The sequence below is a fragment of the Rhamphochromis longiceps genome, linkage group LG11 (assembly GCF_057381845.1).
Source record: "Rhamphochromis longiceps isolate RC_006_pf linkage group LG11, R_longiceps_female_GT1.1, whole genome shotgun sequence".
Lineage (NCBI taxonomy): Eukaryota > Metazoa > Chordata > Actinopteri > Cichliformes > Cichlidae > Rhamphochromis > Rhamphochromis longiceps.
Window position 1 is genome coordinate 18,658,625 of NC_140567.1, and position 27,252 is coordinate 18,685,876.

At 40.8% G+C, this 27,252-nt stretch overlaps 3 protein-coding genes across 9 annotated transcripts in view; 1 reads left to right on the forward strand and 2 right to left on the reverse strand.

Moving 5' to 3' along the window:
• Positions 1-10,869, forward strand: part of oxr1a (oxidation resistance 1a) — a 180,444-nt gene extending 169,575 nt beyond the window's left edge. For 4 of the 5 annotated variants that reach the window (XM_085422592.1, XM_085422591.1, XM_085422593.1 and 1 more), the window contains 7 exons: positions 357-522; positions 3,481-3,561; positions 4,798-4,920; positions 7,227-7,379; positions 7,478-7,573; positions 8,256-8,329; positions 8,761-10,869. In XM_085422592.1, the coding sequence (XP_085278718.1) occupies positions 357-522; positions 3,481-3,561; positions 4,798-4,920; positions 7,227-7,379; positions 7,478-7,573; positions 8,256-8,329; positions 8,761-8,896 (829 nt within the window). In that variant the 3' untranslated portion in view covers positions 8,897-10,869. The remainder of the gene's footprint in view (positions 1-356; positions 523-3,480; positions 3,562-4,797; positions 4,921-7,226; positions 7,380-7,477; positions 7,574-8,255; positions 8,330-8,760) is intronic. The other variant, XM_085422594.1, reaches the window with a different exon arrangement.
• A 632-nt stretch (positions 10,870-11,501) lies between these two features.
• On the reverse strand, positions 11,502-18,909 carry sqlea (squalene epoxidase a). Its single transcript, XM_085422596.1, has 11 exons — positions 18,406-18,909; positions 17,356-17,614; positions 15,958-16,135; positions 15,566-15,662; positions 15,328-15,441; positions 14,702-14,873; positions 14,119-14,214; positions 13,609-13,751; positions 13,242-13,338; positions 13,016-13,103; positions 11,502-12,552 (listed from the first exon to the last, which is right to left on the reverse strand). The coding sequence occupies exons 1-11, from the start codon at positions 18,682-18,684 to the stop codon at positions 12,360-12,362; spliced, it is 1,716 nt and encodes a 571-aa protein (XP_085278722.1). The 5' UTR covers positions 18,685-18,909; the 3' UTR covers positions 11,502-12,359.
• A 1,322-nt stretch (positions 18,910-20,231) lies between these two features.
• Positions 20,232-27,252, reverse strand: LOC146658849 (uncharacterized). 3 transcript variants are annotated; one of them, XM_085422597.1, is made up of 18 exons: positions 27,168-27,252; positions 26,714-26,833; positions 26,463-26,639; positions 26,124-26,195; positions 25,507-25,615; positions 24,859-24,935; positions 24,390-24,462; positions 24,114-24,226; positions 24,015-24,040; positions 23,058-23,195; positions 22,818-22,927; positions 22,637-22,729; positions 22,463-22,546; positions 22,264-22,378; positions 22,056-22,161; positions 20,715-20,897; positions 20,559-20,633; positions 20,232-20,476 (listed from the first exon to the last, which is right to left on the reverse strand). In XM_085422597.1, the coding sequence occupies exons 2-18, from the start codon at positions 26,714-26,716 to the stop codon at positions 20,393-20,395; spliced, it is 1,638 nt and encodes a 545-aa protein (XP_085278723.1). In that variant the 5' UTR covers positions 26,717-26,833; positions 27,168-27,252; the 3' UTR covers positions 20,232-20,392. The 3 variants fall into 3 exon arrangements, with proteins under 3 accessions (XP_085278723.1, XP_085278724.1, XP_085278726.1); XM_085422598.1 differs by having other exon boundaries at positions 26,463-26,653; XM_085422600.1 differs by lacking the exons at positions 24,859-24,935; positions 25,507-25,615.

A 27,252-nucleotide genomic window follows, 5' to 3' on the forward strand; every position in this document is an offset into this window, starting at 1 on the left:
TTTGATTTGTTTTGCTTTCCTTTATTTTGGCACGTGTAACTTTAGTCTTTTGGTTCAATCATATGGCTTACATTGATCTCTTAAAAAAGCACCCCACCCACTCCGATAAATCTGCTCCATACTACCTGCCCTACATGGTAGAATGGCAAAGACACCAACTAACCGGATTCTTAGCAGCTAAGAATCCAGTCGTCTTCTCCAAGAGATGGTGGCCACTTAAAAAAAAAAAAAAAAAGGACGTCAGATAAGTTCTAGTGTAGCACGGTTCCCATAATATGAAAGTAAGTAGCTGTTAGCAAACACATTTGCCATATAGGATAATAATATGTGAATGTTGTGTTGACTGTCTCTTGCAGGTCAGACCACCTGTATGTATTCTTCATGCAGTGGAGCCCAGACATGTACGGTGAGGGGGTCGGAGGGATGGGACAGGAGCCTGGCTTTAGGGTTGTCAAGAAGAATGAGGTGAAGGAAACAAATGAGCATGAGCCCATCACCGATCTCAACGTCAAGGAGTGGGAGGTAAGGTCAACACAGCTAAAACAGTTTCTTCACTTTACTAAAAGTGCACATGTTGTGTTGTCATGAGCCAAGCGGACATGGATTAAGTGAGTTCTCCACTGTGCTTTAATCCATATCCTGTGAAGCAAACGATCGTATGTGTTAAAATTGCTCTTTATTGTTATATATGTTAAATTAAATGTTAAATAACATTAATTTGCTTTCATTATGCAATGCATAGTGTAAACGTAATGTGTGCTACCATTTGAGATGTGTACTTGTTGAGCCTCAGTTTTGTATTCTGCTTCTATATTTTGCACCTCTGGGTACCACTGCACATTTCTTGGTTTAACTGTAAATTTTTTTGTGTCTGTTTTCTATCACGTGTAAATTCTTCAAGACGTGTGAACACTTGCTTTGCTTGGAATTGCGCTTCTCTGAACTTCCAACCAAAGTGTTTTGCATGTTTGTGTAATTGTTGATTCTTCTCCGTCGCTGTATTGTAGCTTCACCACATGTTGTGTGACTGTCACTCCTGTTTGTCAGCCTTTCACAATGTCTTTTGCTGAATGGCAAAAACACCATTATGAGTTGCTCGTGCTGTTTGAGTTGTTAAAAGTCCCCCCCAATCAAAAAAAAAAAGTGGCACAGATGTTAGTCCTTCCTTCTTTGCAAAACTTGCTATTCATAGTGTCTTTAGTCTAGATTTACAGAAGTGATAGTAGAAAGTGCAGAGGAGAGGGCTGTTAGCCTCTGCAGAGTGAATGAGATTTGGTCAAATGAGACTTCAGACAGCCCTGTGGATAATGAAAGGATGAATTCATTGTGTGAAGAATTTGATACATGGGGGTACATTTAACTTTGAATGTAAATAAATGATGTAGGAAACAAAGTGGACTGATTTGTTTCTCCCTGGGCTTCTGGCAAACAGAGGCTACACGATCCATTACAGAATCAGTAAATAGGAACCTGAGCAATGTCTTTTTCACAGCGCGATGTTATGGATATTCAACTAGTAGTTTTGTGTTTGTTTTTAATGCAAGACTGACAAAACAGACTTTTAAAGCAGCTTTACATTTAATTGTATTTGTTTTAGTTAAATATATATTTTTTAACTTTATAATATATGTAATACACTTTAATGTTTTCTTTTTGTTATCACTCAGAAATCTTTAAAATATACAAGTGTATACCTCCTGAAATATTGCTGTACTGTATCTTTAAATTTTGTCAGTTAGGGGATGGCATCATCGTTTTTTATCCAATAGGAAACCGGGTCTCCTCCCAACCCGTGTTGTTATTGGATGTTAGCAGTGTCACACAACTCACACGGAGTAGAGACCCCTTTGGGGGGAAAAGTGTTTCTATTTTAGTCAAGCGGGCTGTCAGGCTCAATACCAACTCGGGGCTACACTGGGAAAACTTAAGGGATCACTAATATGACTTTCCAGCTTTAACCTCGCCCAGTTCGACAGGAAATGTTTTCTAGGAGGGTGAAGGAGCAAGAGAAACAGCTGACCCCTAAGTACACCTGTGTATGTCGCTTACTTCATGTTTTCTGTCTACACCATTGTATATCCCTGCTTTCTGTTATTGTTGTTATTATTATTAGCATGCCGCTAAGTCGCTAGCAAGGCTAACTAGCCTGCTAGCCCTTTAGCTTGACCCGGTGCAGTTTAGTGACTGGTGTTTAACAAAGTGGCTACTATGTGACCACTGTTTGGCAGTCAGGACAGAGCTCATATCCGTTGTCTGTCTCTTTTGGCCAGCGAGGATGTGCGCTGCTCTGTACGGGGTGCGAAAGTTTCCAGACCCAGGTGACATATGGAGGATCCAGCTCTGTAGTCATACCCCTGTTTATTTAAAGTTACGCTGTTTGACTTTTTCCCTCAGTTTCATAAACCGTACTTCTGCCTTTCATTTAGCCACTTGTTTTATCACACTGGTAAAATTCAATCACTGACCTGTCTTTTTTTTTTTTTTTTTTTTTTTAAATTATTGTTTCCTCTGACATTGATCGCTCCAGGTCATCATTTCAGTCACGTCTGAGTCTGCCGCAGCCCCTCCAAGCTAACGTGCTACTAGCTTGCCCGTTTTCAGGTTCAGTCTTACCAAAGTGCCCTTAGCTGCAGGTGAAGGTTAGCAGAGATGCATTTTTTATGAGGGCTGTCTTTTACCACTCCTGCTGCATTATTGAGACTTGTATAAAGGTAGCCTCTTACTAAAAAGTTATTTACACTTGTAGCAACGAGGTGACTAGAAGATTATCTAAGCTGTGTGAAAAATTAATGAAAAGAGGCTCTCACGGTGTTCATGATTGTAAGAGAGATCTCTGAGAGTGTTTAGATGACTGTTTGTTTGTGATCTCACACACGAGTCTCTTCCCTCTGCTGAGACATAGTGGATTATTGGAGGCTGCAGCTGTCTGTTGGGTGGAACTTTGTTGGAATGAAGCCATGCTTAGTAGGTCACTGTGTTGTGTTGGTCTGTCTGAGTTGTAGTTTGGTGGATTGTGATTTCCAGCAAACCGTGTTGCAGCAGTCAGACCACAGCTGTTTCTGTTGTTATCACTGTATGTTCACACATCCAAAATCTAGTGTAACTTCTAAGGAGCCCTCTCACTCCTGCTCTGTCTCAGTCTCTCTCTTGCTTGTGCTTTCCTTTCCAGTGTAGCGATGTTTGGTTCAAGTTAATACTTAATATAACCAAATCAATCTAGTAGGAAAGTTTTATTGATTACGTTACACAAACATGCAAAACGACTGAGTGCTCTGAAAGACTCCAACCCCTTCTCTTTTACCCAAAGTAAACATTTTGTTAAGTTTGTTTATTCAAAGCTCAAACACAAACCTTCTTGGAACAGAGGAGTGTACATTGAGCGCACACTGACTTCCAAAACTCAACTTTTTTTCTCCCCATGGTCAGCATTAGAAGTGGCAGAGTTTTATGTTCCACCTGTTCCTGTTTTTGTACTACCAGGTAGTGTCTTTGACGGAGTACCACCGTCGGATCGATGCGCTAAACAGCGAAGATCTGCGCTCGCTCTGCAAACGACTCCAGGTGCCCTGACCAAACCCCGTCTGCCCCCTCTTTCTTCACTCTGCCCAAATCTGCTGCACCAACACGGTCTATTTTAGACTCCCCACTGAAGCTTTACTTGCTGCTGCTGCTGCTGCTGCTGCTATTCCTGTTCCTGATGCCCCTGTTGCTTTAAATAAACATAAATGTAGTACTTTCAGCTCACATATTCTCTTCAAAGCTTGTTAGTTAGTCTTCATTCCACTAGATCAGTCTGGTAGATCAGTGTCGCTAGCTCTATATGGATATGTAGATTGTATACAGGAAACACACAGATGGGGTTTTATTGTAGAACTTTTTTCGAAAATACAAATTGCCTGTACTACTCAAATGAGCTGAATGTAAAGAGCGCAGCCTGCCTTAGGACTAATCGAGAGACATTGAAGGACTGCAGAACAAAGAGATGGCGAATTGGAAAGAGGGTTGAAGTAAGACTCCCCTGACAGGATGAATGATGTTCTCTGAGGACAATGCAGGCAGGCCTCATTTGAATGGGGACCGAAACATGATAGCATCCCAGTCATCAGTGGCGAAGTGCTCCACAATCAGCCTCTGTTATTGAGAAAGATAAATAACCCAAACAGTCGGCTGGTCAGAGAAAATGTCAAACATAGGAGTGCAAATTATTCATTGGGTCGATTTCCTATTCACTTAGCATTCTCTTCTCCCAGACAGTGTCTCTGCAATGCTTCTCCCACTTGTGCCAAACTGATCCTAGTCATCTGGCATCAGAGAGTGGCAGGAAGATATTCAGCTGTCATCATCACATTGTTGGATTATCAGTGTGTTGCTAGCAAACACTGCATTTGTAATTTTGGCAGGACAACGGCTACAATGAAAAGCCCCCAAATGGAGGAAAAATGTACATTTTGTTAGTGAGATTGAGTTATAGTTAAAAAGCTATTTTTCCCCATCTTTCCTCTATCGCCCAGCCTGTTTAGCTGAACTTGTTATGCTTTGTGGAGTTGGTTATCTAGTTCTACGTTGTTGTCTTTTTTTAATACTTTCCTGTCCAATTTTTTTGTAGCCTCAGCAGATCACAGATGTCTGTTGGAAGTTAGTAGACAGCCTGACTAGTAAAGCCGGTCATGTCATTGCCCTTTTACGAAAAGTAGCAACTGGAAGACCGTAGCTATTTTGAACGCATCCAGTATCAGAGCTCTTTGGAAGTGCAGCTCGTCTTGTCAGTGCATCTCTAACAAGTATTTGTGCTTGTAGATTACCACCAAGGAAGAGGTGAACTCTAAACATGGCGCGGTCAAAACTGAGCTGGAGCCCGACACGTTCAAACCCAACCTCAGAGAACCCAGCGAACTCCTGGAGGCCGACCAGATAGAGAAAGTAAGTGCTGCTGCAGAAAATCTCATCTCATGCAACTTGACGGTATTCTAAACTTAATATTTTTCCAACAACAATCCAAAACTAAGAGCACATGCCTGTTCCTCTTTTGTTATCCGGGTAGCCTGTTCCTTTGTTATAATGAACATTGATGCTGTCTTTTATTCCATGTTAGTGTTACCTGTGCAATTGTTACTGTAAATACACAGGCGTGTCAACTGATGAAAATAGTCCCACTGTCTAGTGTATGTTGAAAGTGAATATAATAGATTCCCTGTTTTCATTATAACCCAGTAGGCTTGGCAGTAAGCTTTTTAGTTTTTGTTTTTACAGATACAAAATGGAAACCACAGAATATTTAGAAATTTCTTATGATTTGATAATGATTAGCATTAAATGTTTTTGTTTTTGTTTGTTTTTTTTCTTCATCTTAGTCTTTAAATCTCTGTGAGACGCCTGTGTGTTGTGTCAGGCTGGAAATCTGACATGTAAAAAACTGAGGATTTGTTTTACTTTCAAAATGTCGTAGCACCCAAACAAATTAAGTCATCAGTTCATAGAGCTACCTTGCAGTCTTGATTTCCAACTGTGTGTTTGGGAAAAGGATTCATTCACTGCTTGAATAAGTTTAGTAGCATTTGTTAGGTGGGTAGGTGGATACACTGAGCAGAAGCAACAGCACCGACAAACAAATCGCCTGATTTTTGTCAAGTGCTTATTTTCAGTGACCAACATTTGTACGATATCCCTGTTACAATGTTTATGATGTCATCACAGAGAGTACTGCTGTCCATTCAAAGCTTTGTCAGTTAGTGGAAAACTAAACACTAACACGAAAGCCTTAAAATATACCTTTGGGTGTCAGCTACTGCTGCTTTGACTTCTTTTGTAGATTAGCTTTCTTTCCACCCTGGACATTAGTAACATAAACTTGCAATTGTTGTTTCTCTAAATATCATATAGAGATGAGAATCTAAAAAATAATTGTTGGATCCACAGTAGATGAGGTTTTCTTAACTCTAGCTAAAATGCTAAAGCTAAAATTTAGGTAACCAGTAAAAATGAGCAGGTGACCAGCTGGTGACTGGCTTTAATATATATTGTCAGTACAGGTCCAGACTCCTAGTGCAGGTGATAAGAATTTTAACATAAAAGTTATTGTGAGGATTTAGCAGTGAAATCTCATTAGTTTTGACTGGTTATAACCTGGCCATTCCTCAGGTTAATGTTACATTCCTTCCATGAAAAACGCTGATTTAATAAATGTTATCAGTATCATAGTATTGATTAAGCTGTAAAGTACGTGTGTAAAGTTTCATGGCGGTCTAACTTACAAATTGTGATCTCAGGACGACAGCCACTTGAAAATCAGGACGCTTTACATTAGGCGCTGAAACATGAACTGGATAGTTTGCTCATTCAAAGCAGGAATCAACATGTTCTCTTTTATTTATTGTGTTCCGGATGATTTCAGGTAGATTTGGTTTGTTAATCCTGCCAACGCAAAGAGTTAGAAATAAGCGGTGACAAAGATGAAAGAGAAATGCATGAAACAGACATCCAAGTCACCAACCTTTCATGTTGCTGTTAGGTGTACTGTGTGCCTTGCAGGCACTGCAAGTTAACACACACCCAGAGCTCCAAATTAGTCCCACTTGGCTTATTAACCAATAGAGTGCCAATATGCAAGCTTTCTTTAATCACCCTGCGGACAGAGCTCGGGGCTCAGGCCTGGCTCAAAGCAGTGCAGAGGTGAGCTGAGTCAGGCCTCGCCTAATCGTGGCTTCATTCCCAGCCTGCTGATTATATGACTGCTGCAGCTCCACCACTGGAGCAAGTGCTGATCCAACAAGAAAAATGCCAAAAGGGACTGAGGAATTGTTTGAGCGTGAACAGAACATTTAAAGGTCCTTGTTCTGTATAGCAGTAAAAAGTTGTCACTTTAATTCCATGTTTTAGTCAGTGTCTGTTTTATCTGTCCATTAAAATGAGACATAAGTTGTACCGCTCCTCCGGCGCCTTGTCGGCATTATCTCCCCATACACCACAGCCGCCGTTAATCCTCGAGTCAGTCAGCAGCAGGGCAGCGTGCTCTCTCAGGGTCTGCTGGGCCTCTCTTTCTCTTGAGACTGCTCTCACTGTTTTCAGCCCTGTTACTCCTCCTTAAACGCCAGAGAGTGTTAAAAGGTCACCGCAGATGTAATTGAGCGTTGGTGGCTGTGGCCTTTCTGTGTTTCATTTTCTTTCTTTCATTTTTTTCCCTTCCTTTTTCATCTCTGTATTTTTAAATTTATTTTCCCCGCACACAGCTTGCCAGGAATCTCCCTCCGCGGACCATCGGGTACCCATGGACGCTGGTCTTTGGCACTGCAAAGCACGGCATGAGCATTAAGACGCTGTACAGATCCATGCAGGCCCAGGACACCCCGGTGCTCCTGGTCATTAAAGACAGCGACGGCCAGGTACGCGCCCAAATTTAAGAAGCTAACCACAGTGGCACATTGTTATGGTACTGATCACCTTTTTGTTGTTGTCATTTTGTTTTTTTTAATAACTTCAGGTGTTTGGTGCGCTGGCATCCGAGCCCTTTAAGGTCAGCGATGGCTTTTATGGCACCGGAGAGACCTTCCTCTTCACCTTTAATCCAGAGTTTGAGGTATAACATTTTGTCACTGTTAGATTTTGTAACTTTTTTGCACTTCTGAATGAATATTCTTCTCCAATAATGGAGGAGTGAGGAGAACTAATGTTTGCATTTGCTCATAGCGACACACCCTGCAGTTCTCCCCACCTCTGCAGAGCTTTCAGCAGCTTGTTTTAGCTCTCTGGCCACCAGCTTTACTGCTTTGGTTCTCTGTAACTTCACTCCCAGTTTTAGCAGGCAGCTGTTTTTGGTGCAAAAGCCCTGTTAAAACCCAGTGTACACTCCCTGTTCAGCACCAGTCAGTCAGCAAGTAGTTGGTGAACAGAAAGAAGCATTTAGCAGCTAAGGAGCCAAATATTTCCCTCATGAGTTGGCAAAGACCTAGAAGGAGAATGGTTGTGTTATATATGGGAAGTGGCTGTAAAAACCACTCCAAAGGACCGCTCAGGCATGTTTGCCTGCTGTGTATATAGGAGACTTAGCACGGTGGGTATTTAACCTTTATATGCTTTTGTGTTGTGTTTAAAGCTTTGTGAGACAAATTATTTCATACATCAGCAGCAGACACAGAATTAAATATGATGTATATGCTGTATAAGTGTTTTTTAGTTTACATTTTCTCTTTCTCTCTTATATCATCACTGAATATGTCATACAGTATCTTCTAATATGTGCTCTGTTGTATCATGGGCAGGTGTACAAGTGGACCGGTGACAACATGTTCTTTATCAAAGGGGATATGGACTCCTTAGCTTTTGGTGGAGGAAGGTGAGCCAGAAATCTACAGACCACTGGTGCAACATATTTGTCATAATTAAATATGACAGCATGTCAAATTTAAATTCAGATTGACATAAAGTAGACACAAGCCTGCTGATGTCCAGAAATGTGGACTGCATTAGAAGAATGGTGTTATTAAGATATTTGCACTTTTGCGGAGCTCATAAGATCACATGCAGATATAAAACGTTCTTTTGTTTTGATTAAAATAATTGATGTCATGGTGACGATCAGTAATATAAGTTGTATTTGTATATGTATGTGCCATTTGTTAGCTATCACACTGAGTAGTTGGTACTTTGCCCAGTACACTTACACCTGCAAGTTAAAAGCATAAATTGAGATAAAACGCAGGCTTTTTACTGCTGATCCTGAAATGGCTTGAAGTTGTCTAATGTATTTTCTTCTTTCTTCTGTAGTGGGGAGTTTGGCCTGTGGCTGGACGGAGACCTTTACCACGGCAGGAGCCACTCCTGTAAAACATTTGGGAACCCTATGCTCTCAAAAAAAGAGGATTTTTATGTACAGGACATAGAGATTTGGGCTTTTGAATAATCAAACCGTGCAACACAGGGGGGAAAAACAAGTCCTGGAACAGGGCAAAAAAAAAAAAAAAGTGAGTAGGAGTCCTATAGAACAATGGCAACGTCCCAAACCTAACTGCACATCACCAGGGCTCCCCAGGCTGGAAGCCAGCTATTGGATGCTTGTTGTGCGTTACTACTGCAGTTATTACAGAGCTTTTTCTCTTCTTTCTTTTTCTTTTTTGTTTTTTCTTTGTGAAAAATGACCTTTGTGTGTATCTTGTTACAGCCTTGTGCAGCATCTTTGCAGAGTAGGGGGAAGTGAATAAAGTGTCGCTAATATGAGGCTGTATGTGAGGAATGACGGGAGGGAATCGGGGCGGGGATGACTGAAGAGGACCGTCGGAGCTCCTCTCCATTCAGAGGTGGTGAAGATGATGGTGGCTAAGGTTTGGGACTGCTGCAAGAAGAGAGAGGTGCCCCACATTGTGCATTAGACCTTTACGGAACCTCAAGGAGTCCCCCACCCCCCTGCACCCTATCAGACCCCCGAAAATCTCCTTGGTTCGGTAGGACGTTACTCACTGTGCTCTCAGTTTTGACAAAGGGAGACAAAGTTAGGAGAGACGCAACCTGAACACATTCCATTCCTCTTGGCGATGGCGGACTGTCAACAGTACAAGTGGTGATTTGTGGTAAACACGCGCATACAAAACACATCAGCAGCAGGATACGATGACACTCGACTCAGAGAAGGGAGAATATTTGCTGTGTGTGTGTAGTTTTTTGGGGCGGGGTAGTGTTTTCACAGTACAGTACAGTTTTTGGTTGTCCTCTGAGGCTAAACTTATAGAGTATCGTGTATTGTAGTCCTCCTGTTGTTCACTGTCATAGCACACCATCTGAAAGCACATAGCTATAATCAGATCACCCATCGTCGTAATGTTCTGTTCAGTGGGTGTATGTGTGAGTCCAGCTAACACCGGCTCCTCTCGCAGGATGCTGGCTGTACTGTTTGTAGACAGTAACGTGTTGCAATAGATTTGTGGAATATGCAAAATAACTGTCCTGTGACCTCAAATAACCCGCAGGTCGTGGCAATTTCGTCGCCGCCTGTCGCTCTTTCAAGAGAGAAGACTTGTAAAGCTTTTACGTCTTGATACACACTTGCTTTTTCTGGGTATCGTTTGAAGAGCCTGAGACGTGTTTAACTGTTTTACATGCATATATGACAATTATATATTGGTATATATGATTATATATGTTTATATAATCATATATATATATTTTGCTGTTGAGTGTGACAGTGATTATATTTGTGCTGATATTTCAGCTGTTACTATATAATGTATATTACCCTGTAAATTAATGTTAAAATAGTAGATTTGTTCCTAATATATATATATATATAGATAGATATCTATAAATACATACTGCTATAAATATATATATATATATAAAATAAAGTGTGGATTGATGGGTTGCTTCTAGCACTTTAATCTGGTGTAAAAGCGATAAGGCCAGGTTCTTAGGTTTTCTTAGCAGTAGTTGTACAGTACCTTTTGTTTTTTTTATTATTATTAAATAGATCATTAAGATGTTAACTGTTAATAGAAAGCTTGCTGCTACCTACATCAACAGGGGTAAGCCCTTTTACTGTGTCTAAAAGGAAAAATGACACAATGGAAGAAGGAAGAAGGGTTGAATGTGGTTAAATGTGTTAGCAGGCTTCGGTTTTGCTCCTCACGTTTGGCCGCCAGGTGAGTCCCAGTAGGTACAGGTAGGTATGCAGACAGATGATGGCGGGTGAAGGAACGTGTACATTACATGACCCTCCCCTTGCCGTGACGCTTTCTCCCGCCCCCTTTCTGGTCTTCCACGCCAGTATTCGTGTCCTCGTGGAAAGTCACAAAGAATAATATGGATAATTCTTCCAATTCTTTCACCAGACTATGATGTACCAGTGATGTATAAATACCAATAAAGCTGAAGTAATTGTTCTAACCTTGTTTTCTGTTTTAATTTTTTGTCTTTCGTGTGGTTAAGGCTGCACCGATTGATAAGGATAAGGTTGCAGGTGTTTGCTGTCTGGAGTGTGCCACTGTGGTAATGACACTCATGCAGTTTCAGATTATTAGTTGCTACGTGTTGAATGCAAAATCATAAACTTTGTCTTGTCATGATCGTGTTTCAGTGTTACCTGGTGCAGCTACTCGGGGAGAAATACTTTTAAAGCTAAGTTATGCAACTAGACTGACCAATTCAGTCAATCCAATATTCATTTCTGTGTTTTTGAGTTTTTAATTTTACATATCAAGTATTTTTAAATCACAGGGGACTCTCCTCCGATCTGGTTTAATAAACAAAACTTGGTTTGGTCTCCCTACAGTTGTATATTTATACATCGTTTATATATAAAATAAAATGTGACACCATTTTAATTTTGAAAACCTCATCATATTCTAATGGATATTAAGTGCTGTGCTGCTACGATGGATCCTGCAGCTGTGAGTGAGCCTCACCTACTGATCACAGTTAATAGTGTCCATTTGTGTCCTTGGTATAGTCACTCTTTTTGTTATTAGACATCTTAGTATTAAAAAAATGACAAACAAATTAAGTTGCAGTAAAAATGATACACTGACAAAATTGTGTCCTGATTTATTTCAACAAAACGGGCAAACACGGGTAAACAGCAGTGCTGAATCTTCTCGAGTTCCTTGTCCGTCAGCTCAGAGGAAACAAATGCCTGAGCTTCATGCTTCATACTTGTTCCTGATGTTTCAGGTCCCACACAATCCAAATGTCCCCCGAGGCATTCATTCATGCTGTGTCAGGTCTTTATGGACATCCAGCACGAGTAAAACAGTTTGGGGATCATTATTGGGTTCTGAAATTATAATCTTCTGGCAAATAGCTGCACAGTCAGAGTAAAGAAACAAATGTCTTATAAAACGTCCCGCATTACAACAATAAGGTTAAAGCAACAGTCTTGTTTAAAGGGGAAACAGTAGAAGACAAAGTTTGACAGTCTTTAGACTTTTTCCTCCACGAAAACAGGCACAACACTAGATTCACTTAAAGTGCAATTTACAGGCAATTTCCACAACATCCTCTGTAGGACACTGTCATCATCAGTGCAGTAGATCTCAAGTGAAGCAGAATGATTCTCACGTTAAATACTGTCCAAATTACCCAAACACCGCATCATCAAAAAAAAAAAAGAGGCAATGTATTTTCATCAAATTCAGGTTTGGCAGGAATAACTGTCACTAATGTAGTCCCCGGTCCTCTTGGGAGACAGGGCAGACTGTGGGTGAGCACAAAACGAAGAAAGAGCTGAAAAAGGCATTATGTAGAACCATCTTCAGTAAGGCAGAAGAATATTGTAGAAAATCATCAAGAGAACAATTCTGGCTAAAAGTGCCATTTTCAGCAGGAAGTCAACTTTTTTTCTTCCAGTTGAGCCCATTAAGTGTTCCCGCAGTTTATTTCTAGTACACCAGGTACTTGACTTCAGAGTAGATGAGAGGAAACATGACTGTGCAGGCTCGGTACAGGATGGCTGTGCTCTTAAATAAAGCTCGGGGTTTGGTGCTCCAGGATTCAGACTTGAAGTTGAAGTAGATTGCATACAGCGCCACGGCAAAGAAGTGTCCAATAAGGGTCAGGGGTTTGGGCGACAATCTGTCCAAAAAAAAGAAAAAAGTCAAACTTACAACCCCCTAAATCGTATATCTAAAAGTGCTTTTAGATTTTGAAAATTATCAAAGACAAACAAAATTGAAGCAGTGAGGAAAAAGCCAGCATGGCTCTCTGAACACAGATTCCTCTAAAGCTCACTGATAAATGTGTAGTATATGTAAACACTTGCTGGGTGTTACATGAGAAACTCTTTATGTGATCAGACATTAACTACCTCCCAGCAGCAGTTGAAAGAGATGCAGTGTGAGCTCTGGAGGATCTGACAGCAGAAACAAGCTTTTATGCTAGGCTAAGCTAGCAGTGTACCTGTTGTAATGTCACATGTCACAAGTCTCACTATTCCTATACTGAATAGGGATAGTGAAGGCAACCAGGTAAACTTCCGCAAATGTCAAACTCTTCTGTTCAGTTTGGTTTGCTGTGGAGGAAAGCGTTTAGCACTTACACTGAGAGGAGTCCAATAGGCCCAGCAACGCACTCTCCACCGAGCTTAAAGTACTGGAAGCAGGCCTTTCTCAGCTCATGAAGAGAATCTGAATAACAGGAAAAACATGGATGAGAATCCAAAGTACAATTAATGCAGATTTTGAATTTAGTACTAAAAGCCAACATTTATTATCTTCCATCAGTGCTTTTCATGTGCCATTAGACGGAGGCAGGCAGACACTCACTGTCAGTGGCTGCAAACAACTCATACAGCGCCTGGGCCAACACATTCACCACAAAAGAATGTGATGACTTGCGTTCCCAGTCGAATTTTTTCTTTGCCTGTTGAGAAGAGGAGGGGGGAAAAAAAGTGTGATATTGCACACATTGGGCTGCAGCTTCTTACCAACAGCAGAGGAAATAAAAGGACACAGAAAATCTGACAGCATAAATATAGCTGCGGCTTGCAGTCACACAAAATGTGACTTAGAAAAAACAAATCAATGAATGTGCTTTCTGTTATTTTTACACTACACAGTTTTGTTTTGTTTTTAATAATCCTTTGAATTTGGGGAAAGGTGTTCTAGTTACAGCAAGCAAATGTGTGCTCACCTGCAGCACGGCCCTGTCGTCATATAGATCGGTAATGCTCTTCAGCAGACTCCTCCAGATGCGAACGTCATTAAGAGCAACACTCATCCCTCCTCCCGTCAGAGGGTGCCTCATGTTGTAAGCATCACCCAGGAGGAGCACGCCTGCGAACAACAGACAGCTGTTTGTCTCGAATCTTATCTCCAGATGGTCTTTTTAATTTTCGGCACTTTAGCAAACATCTCAGCTGGAAGCGAAGCACATCTTTAAGAGTTATACTTGTCTCTCTTTGACGCATTCCAAAAAAATGGTTTCTCTAAGTTAAGCCTTTCTTACCCCGGATTCTACTTGTTTCCTAAAAGGTCAATAAAATCCTTATTTACCTCAAATACAAATGAACTGTTAATTAGTCCAAAGAGCTCTTTTCTTTTGTTTCTTTCACCTTACACGGAAACATACATAATCACAAAATCACAAACACACCTCGGGCCACTTCCAGCAGAAATCAGTCAGTCAATAAGACTTCAGTACCTGGCTTGTTGACAGGGGAGGGCGGTAGGAAGCTGGCAGGCATGGACCTGAGTCGATCGTTCTGTAGCGCCATCATGAAAGGCTCCTTTAGATGCTCTGAAGGAAGGAGAGAAAGGGAGAATGCAGGAGGTCGGTCAGTGAGCCAGCTCTGTGGATGAAAGCCCAAAGGTGCACGCTGCGCACATGCACAGGGGAAAAAAAAGAAAAAGCTTTTTTTTGGTTTCTGAATGTACATTTATCAATTCATCAGTGAGCCTGACTCCAGCATTCCAGCTGGACCTGTGTCAAGGTTACTGGGGTGGCTGCTTTAATACTGTGGCTTTGATATTTCAGCTGAATAGCAGAGCACACCGTGAATGTCAGTTCTGTCGACTGCAGCTTCCTGGGAGGTGCGCACCTTCTCCTCACCAGCAGCACTCTGAATGGTTTCCTGCTTCTGGCACCACGGTCTGACTGTTCTGATCTCCACATAACCTTCATTTGTCACTCAGCAGTGTTTTTTTCTCTCTTCTCTCTCTGCTTATCAGGGATTGTCACACAAAGACACAACCCTTCAAGAATAAATAAATTCTTTATCATTCACCTGGCAGCTGTGGGTAGATTTTCTCAGCCATGTACTCTGGCAGGTTACGAGGCATCTCCCCCCTGATATCCACGAGAACTCTGGTTTGAGAGGAGGAGATCTGGTAGATGAGCACTGGGCTGGGATTGGCCAGGACCAGCTCAGCGTGGTTTGCCTTAAACTGCGGACAGTCCTGCAGAGAAAAGTGGTGGATTCATTATTATTATTGTTTATCATATATTATTATTATACTACATATTAATGCTAACTAACTAGGTATTTCTCTTTACTATACAGTCTTTAAAAATATAACATATTTTGTGGTGAACTTGAAAGAAAGGCAGGTATGAAATGTAAAAGGTTTGAAGTAATAAGGCTTTGCATTGATTTTCAACCAATAAATCATTGGGCTGACCTTGAAGACCTTGGGAGGATGTATGCCATATTTTCATGGATTGCCAACATGACCCCACCCTACACCCCTAAAAGTTTTGGTTATGAGTTTTACAGTTTTACAGCACCTTTGTGTGATTTGTAATTCTTGTTTTAAAATTGAAAAATATACTCTTGGGGAAAAAAATGAATAGGATTCATCAGTAACAGAACACATTTCAGCGCATCACTCTTTCAGCCTGAGCTCCATGTACCTTCATCAGGCATCCAACAAAGTGAGAGGAGATGCGAGCCTTCCCGGACACCAAGCTCTTTCTGAATTTGGAGAAGCAGCCGTCGGCCACCACAGTCAAAGCCGCGTGGACCTCCTGCCGGACACACAGTCATCACACACCCTCTGATGTAAATACGGTATTTCTTTCAGCAGGCAAGAGGGAAACACGAGGCGGTGTCTAACAGTTCTGCTGGTACCACTGAGCTCCCTCTTCTCACCTTGATGTCTCCAGTTTCTTTATCCTTGTACTGGACTCCAGTTACGCAGCCGTCCTCTTCCTGCAAACTGATCACGGTGCCTTCTATGAATGTGACACTAGGGGGCGCAATTAGACAGTTAGAAACGTCTGGACTTTCCTGCCCACAGAGCAGAGAGATCATAGAAAAGTAAAGACTGACTCCTTAAGCGCAATATGTGTCTCTGATTTAGCTGAATGTTAAATCTCTCTAACTGAAAGTCTGTCATTGTGTATAAAGACATACAGTGAGTAAACCAAGATTCTTATTATTACTCAGAGCAATCATGTAGGACAGAAGAGCAGGTCCTATATTCTTCTGTTCATATCAGCCACTTGGCACCTAAAATATTTCTTATTCGTGACTCTGCTTACTTTGGCTCGGCCATGGCGGCTCTCCTCAGGCCCATGATGAATCGGCCGTGATGAAAAGCTCGGCCACAGTGGATGTTTTTCTCCTGCTCTGGGTAGGGGATCTCCACCTCGGCGCCACTGTCTATGTCGTGGATCACATAGCCGTGCACCAGATGAGCATCCAGACCCTCCACTGAACCTGAAGCCGAACACAGAAACAGATAACTATTACACATCGCATATTCGCTATTTATTTAGTCCACAGATGACTCGGCGCAAAGGTTAAAAGTGGCTACGGTGGGTCAAATAACACAGGATCAGGTTGAAATGACTGGTGCGCACTGAAAGTCCAAAGTTACTGACAGGATACATTTGATGTCCTTAAAGAGTGACATCGAGATCTAGAAGTATTGCTCCAAGTATAATTTCATAAAGCTTTGAGGGAGCTGCTGGATTATATTTATTAATAAAAGTTCATATCATGTATGCATACTCTACACTAGTGCGTTTAGAACAGAGAGGGGAAAGCAGCAGCTTTTTCTAAATATCTGCCGCAGCTTTAAGTTTCTAACAGTATCATTTACAGCAAGATGGAGCCCCAAACACAACGTTAGACGGACCCCCAGCAAAAAGTAACCAGCCAACATCATGCTGAGTGCTGAAAAAACGACTAAATGAAGATCAAATGGGAAATATGAAAAGTTTTTTATCTTTATCTTCTTCTGTCTTTAACAGTTATTCTCTAAAAGGTGGGAGGATCGAGCCAAATATCGCTAGTATCAGCGCTAGTATTGGTGTTGGAACCATGTTATGCTTTGTTTTTCTTTTCTTTAACCTCCTAGGACCCTATGAGGACATCACATTTTGTGTTATTTATACTCAATTTTGGTTCAAAAATGCTCAATTTTTGTTTACAAGGGCCTGATATCCACTTACAAGGACATTATACTACTGTTCTATCGAAGTTTTAAACAAATATCCTCATATGTGGCTCTCATTTATCTTAGAAACAAAAATTAAGTTTAAAAAAATCTGATAATTCTTTGTTTTTACATTCATCAGGTCCCAATCAGCCCAAATATCAAAGAGAAATTAAAAATGCATGCCATGGAAGAGTTCGGTCTTAGGAGGTTAAGAAATGAAACATTTTATGATAACGTGAAACTTTATCTTCACTTAACTTTACCTTAAATTTACTGCTTAATTCTGATAGGTGTATGGAAATACGCGATATCACCTTTCAGTGAGGCCCACTCAGGGAACACAGCAAAGCAAAAATATATGACGGGCATGATAAATATTTTAAAGCCACAAAGAAAGAAATAATAATCGGCTTTTGACCTCATTGCTTTTGAAAAATAGTTTCCGAGGCGAAAGGCTTAAACTGTCATACAGGTGAGTGCTTGTGAAGTAACAGACCTTCCAGTCCGAGCTCTCTGAGTGCTTTATATCCTCCAGGCTGCAGCAGCTCCCCCACTATCCTGTCCGGCTCCTTCAGGTCCCTCTCCACCACCGTAACACTCCTGCCATCCCGGGCCAGGACGGCCGCCATCGCCGAGCCCAAAACCCCTGCCCCAACTATCACCACATCCGGGTCCCGCTCCCCAGGTGAGCCAGATGCTGAGGCACCGAGTGAGGCAGAGGAGCCCGTTTCCACTCTGTTCCTTGTTCTCCGGCCCTAAGAACAACCACACTTTCAATGTAGGTGTAAAACAGTCATATAAGCTCTGACCGGACACACTTCAAAACTTCCAGGCTTTCGGGAGAGCGAGAGAGAGAGAGAGAGAGGGGGGGGGGGGGGGGGGGGGGGGGAGAAGAGTTCAATACAGCTGCTCAAAAAAACAAAAAAAAGAGGCAAAAAAAGAGGCAAAAAAAAAGAAGGAGGGGACACTTAAATTAAACACCAGCTCTTGGTGAACAGGCTGAAAATCTTCACACCGTGTAATCTGTTGAGAACAAAATGACACGACAGTGGGGGCTGGATTCAAACTCAGGCCAAAAGTCTCCCAACAGCGGCTGTCTCCTGGTACCTCATCCACATTCTTGAGGCTGTTCTGGGGGACACAGCGAACCTTTTTGTAGAGGCACGTATGAATTTGCCATCCTGAAGGTTCTGGGCTACCTGTGCAACCCCACTATTATTCCGCCAGCAGTGACAATTACACTAGCAACAAACAAGTCTGGAGAGGAAGAAGAGAAGTGGTTTGGGCCACCACCTTTAAACTCTTCTATTTTGGGTGGGGTGGGGGGTGGATTATTCCCTATCCGGCACCTGCTGATCTTCTTCATGAGTACCAAAGCAAGTTTAACCGACTTTGTGTTAAATCTCTGTGATTTTTTTTTTTACTCTCTCTATAAAACATAAGTTGACCTGAATAGAAAATGAATCTAGTTTTCTGACTGTTATCACCCCGTGTGTCCCTTTGTTCCCATAATTAAACCTGGAGGAGTCCAGCTGAGGTGTCTTACCTTCTTGCAGCTCTTCTCTGTTTTCTCGCTCCTCGGCGTTGCAGTTTGGGGGATTAAGTGGTTGATAACAGGTAACAAAGACAGGCTGCTCAGGAAGAAATTAAGCACCCGAGAGACTCGGAGCTTCTGGCCGTGAAAATAGGCGATATACGAGAGCAGCAGGCCGGCTGTGAAGAATAAGGCTGCAACCATCGCAAGGTCTCTCTGAGCAAAACTCAACACCATGTTGGACTTCTTATAAAGGTACGTAAAGCTTGCTATTCCCAGGAAAGTCCACATCTTTTTTCTTTTTTTTTTTGATTTACAAAAAAGTAAATTAAGGCTAAAGTTCAAAAGTAGGAAGAAGAAAAAAAAGTTTTAGGCTGACAAAAAGGTTCAAATAATAATTGTTGTATTGTATATTTTTTTTAGGTTCCTCTGGAGTAAATTAGTGAGCCCGGAACCAGCAGGTATCTTTGTAAGTCATGGTCACCGGGTCACAGACAGCCGGAGTGATGCTGCTGAATATTTTATGACAATGACAAACACGGACCACTTTCGATTGGCTGCTTTCACATTCCGCCGCTCCCATTGCTCAGCCCTCCAATCAGGACAGACGTGATGGTGAGCAGAGCTCACGCTACGAGCTGATTGGTTGATCACGCCGGCACCGGGCCTCTTCTGGCCTGCTGATTGGACGGCGGTCCAGTAGGATGGTAGTATGATTTGATGTCAGTGGAAAAGGTGCGCTTTCTTTCTTTTCTACAGTTCAGAGGCTGAGTGGGAGCAAAGAGTGTTCATGTGGGACAGGAGTCCTGCTCCGCGTCACTCATAACCGCTGCCCACGCGCTCTGACCCGAGCAGATAAGAAAAGCCGCCAGTACGGAGTAAATCACAAATATAACTAGCCTGGACTAAAACACACCATAGTGAGAGTTTTAACGTCGACCGTCTTCACGTCAAAGCGGTACTTCACAGTCCAGGTTTAAACCCTGAATCACACGCCCTGTTATCCGGGAAAAGGTGCAGAGTGAGAGCTCTTACTGAAGACAGCGCTGTCAGCGCTGTTTACGTAATACACATCCAATCAATCGATCAATCAAATCGACGATATCACACAGCTGGAGAAGCTGTGATAATGAGTCGTGTTTGTTTGGGTAGGATTAAAAAGCTGCTTCAGTCTGTAAGAGTTCAAATTATATAGAAAAAATATATGAAGAGTTACAAAGTGTGATGTTCTAATACATACAACACAGTCTGAGTTAAAATGCCTTCATCTCACATGTAAACACCTAAGTCAGCCTGCATATGTTAGATTAGATCTTTATTGAAGTCTGTTTTCATGCAGAAATGCGCAGTATTTTATAACTCCAGCCTCTAAATCATTTGCTGCATTTCTCACTAGAAGTGTTTTTTTAAACACTGCTAATTAAAACATGTCCTTGTAACTGTCTGAAGGTGTTACTTGGGACTAATAATAGTGTCTATTTCACTCCTTTTTTCTTAAATATTTCAAACTAATCAAGAAACTAACTACTCGATCAGTCCATAAACTACACCAACACATAACAGGTAAGAGGTATTTATGCTGTTAGCTTCAGCTCTGGAAGGGGCCTTTGTTTTTATAGACTTATGAATACTTTTGTTGTGTGATTTTAGTATTTTTGTGTGATTAAACGCTCTGAATATTACTTCCACTAGTGTTGAATCTATAAAATGACTAAATTGTTAGTCAATGATTAATATATCTGAGCAATGTAAATTCACCAGGTACACACTGTGCTATAGAAACCATGAAATAACAGTGTATGACAATAATAACGCATGCCAACAACTCCTCAAACACATATTGACAACATTTTTATTGAATTTAAGTGTCACTTCAAAAGTTTGCGTGACTACAAATGCATGACAGGACTAAATAAAGTACAGTGTTGAAAATGAGTGGGCTTTCCTACAAGTAAGGCATCACCTGACGGCCAATGCTGCATATGCAGAGGTGTTTTGATCATATGTAGTGGTTAAAGACGGAGTCATACTTTTCTTGCTTCCCTGATGTTACTTCTGGCTCACCGTTCTGCTTGATGAAATCCTGAAATAACAAAAAGACACATCATGTAGAGTTGCTACAAATATAAACTCCAGTTTAAATATAAGCTCAAGCTGAGTCTTACCTCCATCTCCTCTAAGGTGGCAGTACCATTCTCCACCTTCTGTCCGAGGCCATGACTAAAGCTTGAGTACCACTCCTGTTTAACATTACACATAACTTGCATTTTCCTATTAATATTATTAACGTATACTTTACACTCAAGTAGCTGCACACATACCTGCATCATACTAGCAATAACCCCATCCTCAATGATGTGAACGGCGTTCCTGAGTCCTCTTGCAAAGGCGTCCATGACTCTGATGTGACTAATGAACAGGTCCTCGAGGTCAGTGGACTCTATGTGCGCCTTTGCAACAAAGTTCAATCCTCCTGGATGCAGGCCGCCTTGTTCAACAATCACCTGGACACACAGAGGAACGAGGAAGTTCGATTATCTCTCATCTAATGTTATTAACAGTGAAACCATTGATCTAAAAATTCATCCTTTTTCATCCAATTCATCCAAGCCAAGCTTTGTTTTAATCTAATCTAGCATCATTCTAACAGATGCTAGATTAATGATTGATTCATCTAAACTAGCCATAGTAACTCATAAAGTGCAGTTTTAGAATTTTTATTGTTTTGAGCTCACATAGATTTAGACATAAAGAGTACATGTCATATTGTGGGGACCCAGCAATGCATAGCTAATGTTAAGTATTGACTTGTTGTCCAGTACTAATGTATTATCTGAAAAAGGCTCACTGCCAGTAATGCACATGCCAAGCTTCAACACAGACTGCACTAGATAATCTCTGGTACTGGAAGCTTTCTGGTCATTTTCTAATAATATACTATTGTAAGTGACCAGAGTTCTGTTGACCAATCATCTTTGAGTAGGCTTTAGTTTCACACTAAACGGTCAATATGGATCGCAATCATCAGATATTCACTTGTAGCCAGGCAACACTGGAAGAGATAAAAAAAAAAAAAAAAAAAAAAACACTGGCTACTGCTCCAAGTAGCCAAATCAACAACCAACCTAATAAGCTCTCAAATTACTGTCATCTTCTGTCCAGTCTGCAACATTTACTTAGAATTTCATTTTATCAGAGGCAGGCAGACCAATTCTTTTGATGAGCATTACTGTATGCCATCTCCCAAGCACAAATCAGATTATAAAGCTAGCAACTACCTAGCTAACAATAAACATGCCACAGCACTTAGCTGCTAAAGACTTTTTCTACACTTTCCTAATGAGGAAGGAAGAAAAGTGCCTGCCTGACAGAAATTTCCAGTCAGCAGCTAGCTAGTGAACAGAGGACTCAGCTAATAGTAATTCATATTTTTACTGGACCCCAACCAACCTACACTACCTCTAAAGGAAGAGTGATCGCTGGATTTATATTTGTTGTATATTGTTGTACATGCGAGGCATCAAGAAAGTGTAACCACCTATTTAATCATTCCAACTGCTGCACTTTACCAAATCTTGTAAATTTCACCTAAAATATAGCAAACTTAACTTATATTGACTAACATCACTTTAAATAAACCGTTATATATTTAGTTAGCTTACTTTCATGACCAAGGTGGTGTTCCTGATGTCCAGGGGGCACTGATCTGTGTCCCACCCCAGGTAAGGATAGCCTGTGTTGGAGTCAATCGATCCCAGCATCCCAAAACTGTGCACCAGCAAGCAAGAATGATTAAAAAAACAAAACAAACAAAAAGCATGAACATGCTACAAAGTTAGACTTCGGTTACTTCACAAGAGAGTGACTCACGCAGATGCCATGACAATATCGTGTCCTCCTAGAGTGGTGTGGTTGGGCTCAATTTTTAACTTAAAGTCACTGTCCAAACCAAAATGCTTTAGGAATCCTATAAGACTCATTGCATCTACAGAAAACAACAGACATAAGATGCAACACTGAAGAAGCGTATTGGCTTAGGTTACTTTATGATGAGCTTTGGAAGCCTCACCGTAATCATACTGGTGTTTGCTGGGCTCCTTTTGTTGGGGCGCAATCAGAAACTGACAACTCAACCCAATCTTCTCTTTGTAGTCTGCAGACAAACACGCAGACATGAAACAGAACAGACACAGCTGACAAACTCAAAACTCAAAGCCTGTCTGCTGTTCACGTGCACACTTACTGACAGCCATTTTGAAGAAGATGGCCATGTGATTGAGTTCAACAGCAACATCAGTGTTATGGATGGAGTGGAAACCTCTTCCTCCCCAAAAAACTAAAAAGCCAAAAATGTGCCGATTAAAGCGCCACTTACACAGAAGAGTCACAACATTACAAGATCGTAACCATCAAATCCATCATACCAAAGTTTTCTGCACCCAGCTTCTTGGCGATTTCCAGACTTTTTTTCACCTGAGCACCAGCATAGGCCAGCACATGGCAGTCAGGGTTAGTGGCTGCACCATTCATGTACCTGTAGTACGATGTTTATAGACAGAAATCTGCATAACTGACTGAACCATTCATAACTTTCTGTGCTCCTGAAACTCAGGTTTAACAAAAAAAGAAAAAAGTGAGGTTTAAGGTATGACTACAGTGTTAACCTTAAGTGAGTAAAGAGGTTACAGGTGATCCACAGCAACTTCACTCCAGTCTGGTTCTGTAGCTTGAGAGCCAGGTCTGTTATTTCATCCAGATTGCGGTTGGACTCCTCCAGCGTGGAGCCCTCAGGGGCAATGTCTCTGTCGGGGGCACAGGGCTAAGCACTCAATTTCAGAGCACCAGAATAATACAGTATACAGATACTATTACCACTGAGTGAAAATACCCTCTTATCTCCCAGACCGTACAATTATACATAAAATTGTCGCAGAAAACATGTAGAAATAAAAGCATATGAGGTGATTATACTGTAGATAATCAGGGAATGTGGATAAAAATGTTCGTAATCCTCATATAGTTAATGCAATACTTTTGTTAAAACCCTTCAATTAAAACTGAAAGTCTGCACTTTAGTCACATCAGGACCTTTTCATTTTAAAATCATGATGGTAGTGTGCAGAAGCAGGTCTACAAAAATACTGGTGGCTGCCAGTGCTACCCCTCAGCCTCATCGTAGATGCACCTACAGTATAAATTAGATAATGTTAGGTCATTTTGAGAAAACCTGACCTCTGACCTTGAATTCAAGGCCACCGAGACTGAAACTCTTCTGATTGTTAGTAGATGCAGCTTTGGAATGAATGTGAAAATCCTATCTCACCTCATTCTCAAGTTATCGCATTCCCAAACTCAGATGTCCACGCCATGTAAGAGCTGAGTTTGTGTCTGTCCATAATTGTGACATGGATGAAGTTCCAACCATATTTTGAGCCTAATCAAAGCATCCTGGTAGTTCTAAGTATATCTGAAGAAAACTACAGCCCAGACTGCACTGGCTATTTTCATGAATTCAATGTATAACTACATGCACCCCATAAACATGGTACATTATGTTCTTCTACATTCCACCAGAACTTTGTCAGGTCAGGGTGAAATCAAGATAACTTCAGCTTTCTTACCTGTCATGGAAAGTGTAATATTTTACCTGTGAAAACAAACAGACGTCAATGAGGAATTATACTGTGATCTGGTCAGCTCTGAGATATTAAAAGCCTCACTCCAAGCTTGGTGAAAAACTCAAAGGCTGCACAGAGTCGCTTCCTGGCTGATTTCATAGGAGACCCTTTATTCCAGAGCCGGTGGTGGGTTGGAACTCCAAAAGGACCGGCACCTACCAAACAGAAAACAAGGCAATATTACAAAGGAGATGTGCTGATCTGAGAAAAGTAAAACTGTATGTGTGCATGAGTCAAAGCCTGCGGGACACATTTGTAACCATCGACCCTCAGACTGTTTAATGAGTTGCACGAGTGTTGGCTAAATCGCAACATTACCCGGTCCACAGAAAGAGTGCCAGTAGCAGACTGAAAACCTCAACCAGTCCTCCATCGTCCTCCCCATCAGCACCTGCACACAGGAACACCGAGCTCCACACAGCCTTACACAACTCTAACTGTGCAGTCAAAACCATGACACAAACAGAGTTAGGTCAGCATGTTATTGTATTAACCTCCTGAGTGGCCCCGGAGCAAAAATGTACAGCTGACATTATGATTTTTTCCAATATCAAACTAAGACGACTAAAAACATCTGCATAGATAAAGCAGTTTAGGTTGTACTGTGCAGTTAATTGGATTTTGAAACAGTGTGTCCTGGAGCATGCCATTATTAATGTCGCACTTTAATAACAAACAAGAAATAATTACATCAAATTCCAATTATTTGCCCACTTTGGTTTTCTACCCCTGAGTCTGCTTGACATATCTGTGTGTGTGTGTGAGTGTGTGTGTGTCTCTCACCTACCTCTTCTGCACTGTAGTGTTTAAAACACATGACATCACCAGGTCCAGCATCGGGTTTATACTGGATTTTGGGAATTCCTGTGCAACATGTTTTTTAATATTTGTTTTAAAACATCCTAAGGAGTGACAGCTCTTTCAATATTAACTTTGGAAAGACCAGCCTGAGGATAAAAAGGCTCACAGATTTAGTTACTGCCATCAAATCACATGTAAAACACATTTTACAGACTTGTTTTTACATGATTCCATTTTATCTTTTATCTTCTTGTTATCATATTTCAGTTACCTTTCTTATTGCCTGCATCTAACCTTTCATTGATTTATTTACATTTTTAATTGTTTTTTTCTTTTTTAATTATCTGTGTGCAGGCATCGTCTATTTGTTTAAATTGTTCCCTGTGAGTATTCCTTTTGTCTGTTTGCCAAAGTACTTTGTGATCTCTGTTCTGGTAGTTCATTATTATTATTATTCATCTTGGGAAGATGGGAAGAAATACATTTTTAAACAAGTTATTTAACTCAGAGTGAAGATCATATAAGAGTGGTAAAAGACCACAGACTGCAGCAGGACACTAAGCTTTAAGGTCTATAAACCCTTTTGGCCTCCCTCCCTCACACACACTTTACCGTTTCAAAAATCTCTGTTTACCTGCAAAGAACTTCTCCTGCGCTGCCATTTTTCGGTCCGCACTACGAGCCCTGCCAGCAGGCGCTAATTTCTTTTGTCTTCCTCCCTCGTTGGTTCCACTACGCGGCCTCTGAACATGTACAGGTTTTCAAGATTCAGCAAAAGTTCGTGCAATACCAAAATTACCTTAACTATTATCAGTGCATATTATTTGAAAACAGTGATATATATAATTACATCCGAATGTGGCGACCCGTATCGTCTTTGAATTTGAATCTACATGTTTTGCTTGTTCACAGTCACACTGCAAAATGGGCGCACTGTTCATTTGGACATCAATTTATTTTTCATTCACTGGTCAAGGTTTGATCTAGCTTTAATGATTCAAAAAAACTTCATAATGGTCACAAAGTGATGCAACTATTGGATATAGAGTGCATTTTAAGTGCCACTTGTACATCTGTACAAAATAAGACATTTGAGACTGCATGCTGACAAATGTCAGGGTTACTTGAACAATTATATACCTGGCTTTAGGTTCTAACACATTTTAGTCACACAGACTTATAATGTCATCTATGAACTTTTACCTATATAAAGTATACAGTACTATAGTGGAAAAGGGGCATAATATTTACCTTAATACACTGCAACGGCTGCACAGCAGCCAGTGGGTTCCCATCTTTTTGACACTGGTCCCATTCCAGAATCTTTAAGATAAAATATTTATAAAGTATGAGTTTTTATTCTTATGTAATAAAATTACTTAATGGCGTTTTCTCTGAAAATCAATCAATCTAGCAACAGTACTTGATATGGATGTCTTAAAATCTCTGCCAGGTCTACAGGTTATTAATGTAATTACTTAAACATATTTATTTCTATTTTGCTAATGTACTGTTTGTCTTTTAGTTGCTAATAAAAAAATTGCTGATTTTAAACACTATTTAACTACAACACAAACAGTTAATACATACCCAATTTTTAATGTCAACCGTCATACTAAACCAGTAAAATCCGGAACACACTGCTGCTAGCGTTTTCTGTATGCCAGTGTGTCCTCCTATTGGACATGAATGAAACTCATGAAAGATCCTCCTGGCATCGTCCATGGTTTTAACTACTCTTCTGGTTCCAAAAAAAGAGTTCTCCATCTACAGAAAAAAAACTATTTACAATGTATTTAACCAAATATGTGATTTGTTAATATTAACAAAAAATTACTGACCATTCAGTTTGAATTTTGAGGCATATCTTCTGAGGTTTTGCCTCTGAGCCTTGTCATATTCTGAAGGGTAGGACCCAGCAGAAAGTAACGAGTATATCTCTTCCCATTTCTTCTCCATATCTACAAACGTAAACAGACATTTTCTTTTGAGCTTCAATATGTGCAGCAAACAATGCATACAATTTAACCTATTAAATAACCACATTACCTAAGTAGACTTAACAGAATATAACGGTCTTATCACTCAGCAAGAATGCACTGCAAACTTTCTAACTTTCTAGATAACATCATATGTGTACAAGCTTAAATCATGACTTGAAACTAGACTTAACCGAAGCTGCAAATTCGATAATTTTGTGGAAAACGCAGACAGCACGTTCACTTTAAAATTAACAAACATTCACAATGGCTTAAAAAAATCAAGTATCCACGGCAATAAAGTATCAATACTTACCTATTTTCCAAATATCAAAAACGTAGCATGAAATTACAGGCGGACGCTATCCCTGAAAATTCCGGTTTTGTGTTGTGCGCATGCG

Bases quoted from the DNA above. Each gene is read 5' to 3' on its own strand.
- sqlea (XM_085422596.1), bottom strand. From the start codon at position 18,684: ATGTGGACTTTCCTGGGAATAGCAAGCTTTACGTACCTTTATAAGAAG. The intron at 17,615-18,405 runs GTAAGACACCTC...GGTTGTTCTTAG, and splicing joins CAGAGAAGAGCTGCAAGAAG to GGCCGGAGAACAAGGAACAG. The intron at 13,339-13,608 runs GTGAGCACACAT...TCTTCTCAACAG, and splicing joins ACGACAGGGCCGTGCTGCAG to GCAAAGAAAAAATTCGACTG.
- LOC146658849 (XM_085422597.1), bottom strand. The intron at 24,463-24,858 runs GTAGGTGAGAGA...TCCTGTGTGCAG, and splicing joins AACACTACAGTGCAGAAGAG to GTGCTGATGGGGAGGACGAT. The intron at 24,227-24,389 runs GTAATGTTGCGA...TCTGTTTGGTAG, and splicing joins GCACTCTTTCTGTGGACCGG to GTGCCGGTCCTTTTGGAGTT.